Source organism: Quercus suber, unplaced genomic scaffold, assembly GCF_002906115.3.
Source record: "Quercus suber isolate HL8 unplaced genomic scaffold, Cork oak 2.0 scaffold_402, whole genome shotgun sequence".
NCBI lineage: Eukaryota > Viridiplantae > Streptophyta > Magnoliopsida > Fagales > Fagaceae > Quercus > Quercus suber.
In genome coordinates this window covers 176,336-185,675 of record NW_027069853.1, presented here as the reverse complement: position 1 = coordinate 185,675, position 9,340 = coordinate 176,336, and the positions used below count along the sequence as shown (strand labels likewise).

The 9,340-nt window shown below is 34.6% G+C and overlaps 1 protein-coding gene across 2 annotated transcripts; it reads left to right on the top strand.

Annotated features, from left to right (window-relative positions):
- The first annotated feature begins 2,089 nt into the window (after nucleotides 1-2,089).
- Nucleotides 2,090-9,236, top strand: LOC111986605 (probable LRR receptor-like serine/threonine-protein kinase At1g56130). Of its 2 annotated transcripts, XM_024018273.2 has the most exons (19): nucleotides 2,090-2,407; nucleotides 2,509-2,671; nucleotides 2,752-2,823; nucleotides 2,905-2,976; nucleotides 3,068-3,139; nucleotides 3,279-3,350; nucleotides 3,433-3,504; nucleotides 3,615-3,686; nucleotides 3,801-3,872; nucleotides 4,374-4,445; nucleotides 4,539-4,610; nucleotides 4,794-4,865; nucleotides 5,457-5,525; nucleotides 5,955-6,020; nucleotides 6,168-6,212; nucleotides 6,735-6,793; nucleotides 7,469-7,845; nucleotides 8,494-8,689; nucleotides 8,797-9,236. In XM_024018273.2, the coding sequence occupies exons 1-19, from the start codon at nucleotides 2,317-2,319 to the stop codon at nucleotides 8,970-8,972; spliced, it is 1,962 nt and encodes a 653-aa protein (XP_023874041.2). In that variant the 5' UTR covers nucleotides 2,090-2,316; the 3' UTR covers nucleotides 8,973-9,236. The 2 variants fall into 2 exon arrangements, with proteins under 2 accessions (XP_023874041.2, XP_065617305.1); XM_065761233.1 differs by lacking the exon at nucleotides 3,615-3,686.
- Nucleotides 9,237-9,340: the final 104 nt, after the last annotated feature.

Genomic DNA, 9,340 nt, shown 5'->3' with positions numbered 1-9,340 from the left:
TTTTGGTGTGAGAGAAAGATGATGACGTTGGATAAACACTACTATCGAGGTAATTGATCCCCATAGTCTCATGAATACATCATTACTAAGGAAGCCGACCAATTTAGTCATGGGATTTGTACATAGAGGAGGCCTTCGGTGCTTTTTACAAACCAGACCAGTACGGTCCTCAGGCCATGATCCCTTGTTGGGTCGATCACGTTGATCCTTAGGGAAGTTTGTTTTGTGGCCTGAGTGTCATGACGGGCTTAGAAGCTATTCCTGTACTTGGGTCTGTAGGGCCCACCCCTCCACTATTTAATATTTCTCTAGATATTTTGGAATTATATGATTTGGCTTGTAGCTAGGTTGAAACTGATACCTCTCCAACTTGTTTGTCATTATTATAGTCTAATTTGTTATTGTCTTTTTGCAACTTTTCAGTTCCACGAGTAATAGCTGTTATTGTAGAATAACAGTACAATTGGTCAACTCATTTGTTTTTCAGCTGTGTTTGGAATGAAAGTGGATGGAGTATAACTACCAGGCCCTCTAAGATCAGATTCAGTCACTTGCTATTAGCAAAAGGCAGATTTACATTTGAAGCACTCAGATTACCTTTATGCAGATGCTGTTTAAGGACCACGTTTTGGTTTGTTTAAGTACTTGCTACTCTGTGAAATCAAATGGAATTTGACAGTATGACAGTGTGTTCCACTAGAATCAGATTCTCTAGTCCACATGGGCCACATATTCTTGCAATATCAAGATAGATTCACGAACTTACCAATCATGTTCTTTCGTGAAGGTATGAGCAATAATGATAATAATTTAATGTGCACATGAAACAAGGTCCATAGTATCACATGATTAAGTGTTCTAAGTGTAACTCAACAATATTCAATTTTTGTATTCAACTTCCTTAAATGACTAAGCATAATCTTTGGGGTTAAGTTGTATGTAAGTTATCCCTTCCAATTTGAACACTGTATTTGGAGTGTTTGTATGCTACTTGTTGCATCTGCAATCATTAGTCCTATGACTTTGACTTCTCTCACTGCATTTGCAATGAATTTTATTGGAGATGGAAGCACTTCTTGCAGTGTCCAGTTACCAAAGGAAGTGATGCCTTAAAAAAATGTCTTCCAATCAATCTCCCTAAACAGGTTAATGGTTGTCAATAATTCAATTGTTCTTTGCAGAATGACTGGTGCTAAATCAATTAAATATTTTCATTTTGGTGCATTCTATACTTGGAAGTTGGAAATCAATTATTGCTGGTTTGTCATCTTTTGGTGAGAGCAAGGCATTCATATTCTTAGATGCTGTTCACATTAGAATTAATGGAGAAAGTAATATATTAAAGAAGAAAAAAAATTACTAACGCTCTCTTTATCTATAATTTTGTATCTATTGCTTGGCTATTTCTGTTACATCCTTTTCTTTGAGTACCCAATCCTTTTCTTTTTTACTATTTGGCTGGGCAAAAGGACCCGAGTTTTGATTGCAACTAAGCTTAGCTAGCTAGTTCTTATCCAGGACAACTTAATGTCAATCACTAGCCCATTTGTAAACTGTTAGAAATTAATGATTCAAAATTACAAATAATTGTTACTTGATTAAATTTACTATTTCCCCATGCATTATATCAAAGCAGGTGGTCTTAAAAATTCCACATCATGGGTCCACTTATTAAGAGAGAGCTTAAACATTTGGATCAATTACTTAATTTATCAATTAACCTTGGTTTGGTCAAACTACAGTTTACCGGGTCCAAAGGGTTATTGGTTCAACTACAAGTTTCTCACTCTTTAAGTTCAAACTTCAAGGAATGGCAAGCTCAGCTGGATTTAAATACGGAGATTAGTCTAATGAGTTGCAGCAACATTTGAAATGGGTGTGTTAATCAGCTGATATCTCAAGTGGGTCCACCTGGAGGATGAAAGGTCGTTGTGTTGGTGTCAATGTCAAGTTAAGTAGGCGATATAAAATGTCAAAACAGTACTGGTAGTTTACGCTTGGCGCGCAATGAAACAGTCAAAGGTAGAAAATATTTTATGCAGTTTTTATACCAATATTTGGTCCCACTTCCATACAGTCCATGAAAATTCAGAAGAAAAATTTATTATGATACGAAATTGAATTTCAAGGTTCAGTTTTTCTTCTTGTTTTTTATATATGTGAGAGAGAGAGAGAATTGGTCCTTGGTTGGAGTTTTATCAATTTCAATTTGCAGCCGGCCTTGCTTTGTCCTCTCTCACTCTTTTGCGTTTATATTTGTGCGTGTTTGTGTCTGGTCATGTGTGTGCGTGTGTTGTTTGCTGGTGCTTCTCAGTAATGGAGTTATGCAGAATCTCTTTTCTAAGTTTTCTTCTTTTTTGGGCTTTTCAGTTTGTGTGTGCACAACAGACAACTGATCCTAATGAAGGTTCTCTTAGCTGTTTAAAAATCCAGAAACTTGTAGAAGTTGAATATCATTTATACTTATTTAAGGTTTTTTTAATTCTAACTACACCTTTTGTTGGTCAGTGGCTGCTCTCAAGAAAATTATAATTCATTGGAACTTGAGTGGAAAATTGAATCTTACCAGTACCACAGACCCTTGTAGCCAGAATGCCTCATGGGCTCCTGATAATGCGAATCCCCGCGTGGCTTGTGACTGCACTGGCAACACCTGCCACATCACCCACCTGTTAGTTCTCCATCATCAATTTTAAACTGTTACATATATTGTTGTGCTAAGGAATTTTTCCAATTTTCAATTTGATGCAGGAAGATATATGCTTTAGACATTTTTGGTGAAATACCCCAAGAACTATTTCAGCTAAAGGAGCTAATGGACTTGTGAGGGATTAAATTCTTAAGCTTTAAGTGCCTTTTGTTGCTTTGATGTGATTAAGATTGTAATCTTGCATAATGATGCAGGAATCTGGGTCAAAATGTACTGAGTGGGCCCTTACCAGCTGAAATTGGACAACTATCAAAGATGCAATACCTGTAGCTGCTAAACTTCTTATTTGTATCAATTTACAATGTTCTTATTATTTTAGGTGTATTAATATTTTTTTTATGCTGACTGATTGAACAGTAGCCTAGGCATAAACAATCTGACAGGTCCAGTGCCTCCAGAGCTTGGCAATTTAAACAAGTTGATTTCCCTGTATGTACATATATGCAGTTTTCATATGCCTTTTTAGTTTTTCTTTTTTCCCTTTATTTATGATTTCTTTTTTTTAACCCTTTTCTGAATCCATTTATTAGAACTTACATTAATTGTAAAAGTTTCTCATATGTTACAGAAGTTTTAGCTCAAACAATTTCAATGGAACATTACCCACGCAGCTTGGAATGTTGACCTCCTTACAGCAGCTGTAAGTTTTATACATACTTGTCAAACTTGAAGTGACTTTTTTTTATTAGCTATGCAGTCTCATTCTTTGCCTATTGTTTCAGGTACATTGATAGCAGTGGAGTGAGTGGACCAATACCACAAGAACTTGCAAACTTAAAAGCCCTTCAAACTCTGTACTTATATATCTCTTTTTTATAGATCGGTATACAGTGCTTTTGAAATATGGAAGAGTTTGATTATGTTAATTGTAAATTCATTTATGGATTGATCTATTCTTGTTCAGATGGGCATCTGATAATGTCTTTACTGGAATGCTTCCAGAATTTTTTGGGACTCTTACAGAACTGATAGACCTGTGTGCATCGATTTCCTTTGCATTACTATAATTTCAAAATTAATTTGAGGTTTCTTCTTTACATTAAGGTATTTAACATATAAAATGTTGACTGACGCACTTTATCTTTTACAGTCGACTTCAAGGTACATCACTTGAAGGCCCAATCCCAAGAAGTTTTGGTGCTCTAACAAAGCTAGTGAACCTGTAAGGCCTCAAGAACATTAGCTTCTATATTTTTCTGTCTTTTGCAGTGCTAACCGTTGCCATTAAATTGTTCTCCCCCTTTACAAGCATTTCCTGACTTCCATGTCACATCACTTGTAGTTTTGAGGTGGGAGTAAATAAGTGATGAGGCAGACAGCCTAATCACAAAAATATTGAGTATGTAGTATGGACAAGCCCTCAACAAACAAAGATTAAATAGGAGGGGGGAAGGATAAAGAAACACCTTAATTTTCATCTGCTAAAAATAGCTGATTTTGAATATAGTGTTTGCTAGAGAGCTTAATCTTTCATTCCGCTTTGTACTGTTTTTTAGATAGGAATGCCACATATCGCTTATCAGATCATGTTACATATAATTAATTATCACTTGCTGCCAGATTGTCTTGTGGTTTTATTCATGTTTATGCTTTTTTTGGCTCATTTGGGATTTTTTTTATGGTACAAAATTGGAATTTCTGATTTGCTTGTGTTCCTAAATAGGAGAATTGGTGATCTTAGTAAGGTGGACTCTACTCTTGATTTCTTGGAGAACCAAACAAGTTTGTCCATACTGTAAGATGCTCTATGTTTTAGATCTTTCTAACAGGAACTTTGTTCTTTTCTTTTTTCATAAATATCTTATTAACTTTCTCAACTTTTTCGTAGAGCTCTGAGAAACTGCCGAGTGTCTGGTGAAATTCCAGAGCGGATTGGCACATTTGCTAAGTTGCAATACCTGTAAGTAACCTCGACATATGTTTGTTCATATGATTAGAATCATTCACTTGTGTATGTTTCTTTGTTCTTTTTTATGAAATAATAATGGTTTCCCCATTTCTATATAAATTTTATGTGATTTTTTCTCTGAAGGACTGTTGCTGATTTTTACCTCCTATTATGGAAATGAAATCACAATGACAGGGACTTAAGCTTCAACAATTTGACAGGCCAAATACCAAACTCATTCCAAAATTTTTCTTTATTGCAAAATTTGTAAGTAAATTAAACTCGACTCTTTGCATTCAACATTATAATTAAGGCATTATCAATCCAACAGGAATTGCATGATTGAATGTGTTACAGTTTCAATTTTTTCTCTCATACATATATCTGACAATGTGAAAATATATTGAAATTCTCTCCATTAGAAAATCTTGATCACTATTGTAGTTGGTTCAATTATCTTTCTGTTTCCTATCTTATATCCATATCTGCAGTACTTCAGAAAGCATCACTCATTTGACAACATTAAGAAGTATATTAGTACATGATGATGTCATTCATTACCCACTCCAAATGGGCCAATAATCATTTTCTAACCTTTACTAGAATGACAAAACAGAATGATTTAAATCAGGCAGAATGGATTCACTCAACATTCTTATATGTGACCCATTCAAACATATCACAGGCTTTGTTTATTTGAAATAAAAATGCGTTCACTTTCACAAAAGATTCTTTGTTTGATCATATGATCAGAAAGGAACTTTGGGGGGGTGGGGGGTGGATACATTAATCTATCAATGCCATTCTATATTGTTTATTAAGAATTTCCTTTAAAAATAATCTCTTTATATGTCTCAGATATCTTGGAAACAACAACTTGAGTGGAGATCTGCCTTCAAATATCATAAGTCCTGACCTCATCGCATTGTAAGTGCAACCTTCAACTTAGATATTGCTCTCACTGCCAATATCACTAATGTGGTGTCTTTTAATTCTGGTTTTGATGCCTTATTAAGTCACTGTTAAGTGCTAACTGAGTTTCTTTTTGAATATTTTAAAATTTCTTTCATGAAGTCTTGAGTTACTGTTTCTCAAAATAGTCAATAACTGATATTATTGACTGGTCTAGAAAGAGTACAATCTACAACATCAATGCAGTGCTCTTGCTAAGCCAGAGTCTTGTTGTAAGAAAAATATGTCTTTCTCTAGCCTTCAAAGATCTTTCAAATCTGTAGAATGTGAAATTATATAACCGTAAGAAAAAGCATGTTATGCTTCTATACCTGCTGTAAAATTCTTAATTCTAGTCACCAGTTTGTAACACTAAGTTGTACAATATTCTGGTTTTCTGGGCAGAGATGTCTCTTTCAATCCCATCTCCGGAAATTTACCTCCAAATTTCACAAAAGTAGGATTTTCAATGTAAGTTTATCTATCCTTTTTTATTTCTTAAGACTATATGATGATACACTATGGAACATTGATAAAATGCTGTTTGAAAGTTTTGTCTTGTCATTGAATTATCTCGTGGCATCATATTGCAAGAAATAACTACCTTTTTGTATTCAGGAATGTTCTCGGGACATCCATCAATGCAAATAGTTTACTGGACAGGTGAGGTTTTGTTTTTGGTGTTATAAGTTAGTATTATACACCAACTGGAGCTTCCATTCTTATGCCATTATTGTTTTTCCTGATCAAGTTAACAAATCAATATCATTTCCAGAAACAGAATGTTTGTATCTTTTGTATAAAGATCTGCATCTTCTAACCAAAATGCAAAACTAGAACAAGTGAATAAAGTGCATAGTTCTGACTTCTGACAATTCATTCCATACCCAAAAATAGGAGCTTAAAAGAAACCATTATTAGAACCTTGGTAACAAGTGGATTGTAATTTCAATGGTTTGAGATTCTATTACTGTTTTCATGTGTATTAGCCATAATTGGACTCATTATACTCCCTTTTTTCTTGTTGCTTCATGCTTCAAGCCTTCAAATAGCAATCAAAATTCTTCAGTTATGAACAAAAACAGAATATTTACTGATCCAGGGGTTGTGTATATGAATGTCTTCCTAGTAAACTTATGATTCCAAGGTAAACTTTTCTGAACATTTTAATGGTCATTGATGTAGGAAGGCAATTGGGATGCTGCAATGCCTCCAAAACGAGTGCACTAACCAAGTTCAAGCCTGTGAGTACAATTTGTGTTCTTTCCTCATTTACACTGATTTGGCCATCATGTAAACCACTTGGATACGTTACAACTTTGACAAAAGAATCAAATGTTACAAGAAGACTTTAATTAGAAATATTAGATCAGCATTCGAGATTTAGAACATTAAGACATTCTGCTGTCCAGAGTATTAAGTAGCACATGGTTTTTAAGTAGTTAAAAAAATACAGAGCATTAATTCAAATTGGGCATGGCTGGTCCGAGGGGCTTTGCTGTGATTTAAAGAGTATTCCATGTTTAAATTTAGGCTTCAATATATACTATGCTTTATAGTGCTGGATTGTGTACTCTAGGTACTTCCCTATTTTTGTCATAAACAACCATTGAAGAATGAGAAATAGCTCACTTTCTAGGAATAATGATAAGTTTCTGAAAGCTTCTAGTGACTTCCAACTTCTGTATCTTTATTGGAAACTGGAATGAAATGAAATGAACAAGTACCCTCTCCTTCAAATTTCTATGTAGTAATCAGACATGGAAGTTCTGAACTTAAAAATTAAACTTTAGGAGCTAACCTAGTAAAAAGGAATGCAAACGGGAAAAAAATGTAAATAGTTTTCCAGAAGTTTAGAAATTTTTTTACTTTCTAGCTCAAGTTGTTCTATAATTTTGGAAAACATAATTCTGTTGCAGCTTCATTCTCTATTAAATGCGGAGGCTTGGAACAAACATCTTCATCTGGCATCAAATTTGATAATGATTCTGAAAGACTGGGAGCTGCTTCACTGTACACAAACTCTAACGATCAGTGGGCAGTAAGCAACACTGGAAACTTCATTTCCAATCCAAATGGACCTCAATATATAGTAACGACTGAAACCCAAATAACCAATACTTTAGATTCCGAACTATATAAAACAGCAAGGATTTCACCAAGCTCACTGAGGTACTATGGCCTCGGTTTGGAGAATGGAAAGTACAATGTTGAGCTTCACTTTGCAGAGATAACAATGGATGATTCTCAATCCTGGAAAGGTCTCGGGAGGCGATTATTTGATATTTACATTCAGGTACAGTGGAAAAAATTTAATTGCAAAGGCAAACACTCCCTTTACTTTGAATATCACAAAGTTGGAACCAACAAAATTGTGGTAAAAAGATTGTTTGAATACTTAATCCTGTAATGTACATTTAACTTGGTTCTACTCCTTTGGAACAGAAAAATCTGGTATTATCCCTTTTTTTAACTATAGGAAAAACATTAAAGTCATAGACACCATTTCTAGGTAAAGAATATGCAAACTGATTTGACATATGGAAACTCAATACTTTAAGGAAAATTTGATAACTTTACAACTAATATTCAGATCACCTGTAAAACTTCTGCATTACACAATATCAACAGAATAACCACATTTAATTTTTCTGTTCCAAATAGTTATCTGATATGTGTTTCTGCATAAACTGCCAATGACCCATTGACCCTTGTGTTTTTCATTTTAATTGATACAGAGCTATTATTACAGGAAAAGAACTTAGCCAATTAACTCTAGCTAAAATGGCACTTCCCCCCTCCATTCTAATGGGATGGAGGGTGAGCTTATAACTTACCAATAAAAAAAAATTAGGAAAATAACTTCAAGGCACATATTTTCCTGTGCTTGTAGCCTTGTTTTATAGCTTTTGTCAATATGTTCTAATGCTGCAATTGGCTAAAGGGTGAGAGAGTTGTCCAAGACTTCAACATTCAGAAAGAAGCTGGAGGATCCAAAAGAGCCTTGATCAAAACATTCGAGGCGAATGTAACAAAAACAATCATTGAGATCCACTTCTTCTGGGCTGGAAAAGGCACTTGCTGCATCCCATTTCAGAGCACATATGGACCGTTGGTATCAGCAGTCCACGTTTATCAAGGTTATTTATATTTTTTCCTGTTATTTATTACTTACAATTGCATTTTTTTCTAAGTCAATTATTTTAAGGTGTTGCTTATTTGTTCCTAAACTCAATTGCTTCCTTAGCCTCTAATGCTGGCTTTTCTGCCAAACGGGACAAGAAGCGCGTAGGAAAACTTGTTGGAATAGCAGTTGGAAGTGCAGCTGGTTTTTTGATAATCTCATCCATATTCTACTTATGGTGGATCAAGGATAAATCCGGACACATGCAAGTACACACAAACTCACCAAGCAAGGGATAATTCCATTAACATGGTCCCAATTGATGCTGTTTAAAAAAGCTACATGTTGGCTTTGCGTGCTTTTTTCGTTTTCAAGAATCATTTTCCCTGTCTTTTAAAAAAAAAAAAAGGGTTCCTCTTTAATGATCCAAAAGCTTTCTAACAAGGTATGATGGTTGTGATCAAGGAAGGCCATCTACTTGATATGAAACCTGATGTAAATTGGATGGGAAAACTAGATTGTCAACTATTGAAATGGGTTATGAAGTCAGCATCTTAGTTTCATAGTATTGTTCTTCAGTATATATTCCTTCTTTTTCTATCAGTGGATGGCATGACAAAATAAGACAATTGAAACTGCATGGGAATGAAACTTTCCACAAAAGAAT

Bases quoted from the DNA above. Each gene is read 5' to 3' on its own strand.
- LOC111986605 (XM_024018273.2), top strand. From the start codon at position 2,317: ATGGAGTTATGCAGAATCTCTTTTCTAAGTTTTCTTCTTTTTTGGGCT. The intron at 3,505-3,614 runs GTACTTATATAT...ATTCTTGTTCAG, and splicing joins TTAAAAGCCCTTCAAACTCT to ATGGGCATCTGATAATGTCT. The intron at 4,446-4,538 runs GTAAGATGCTCT...ACTTTTTCGTAG, and splicing joins CAAACAAGTTTGTCCATACT to AGCTCTGAGAAACTGCCGAG.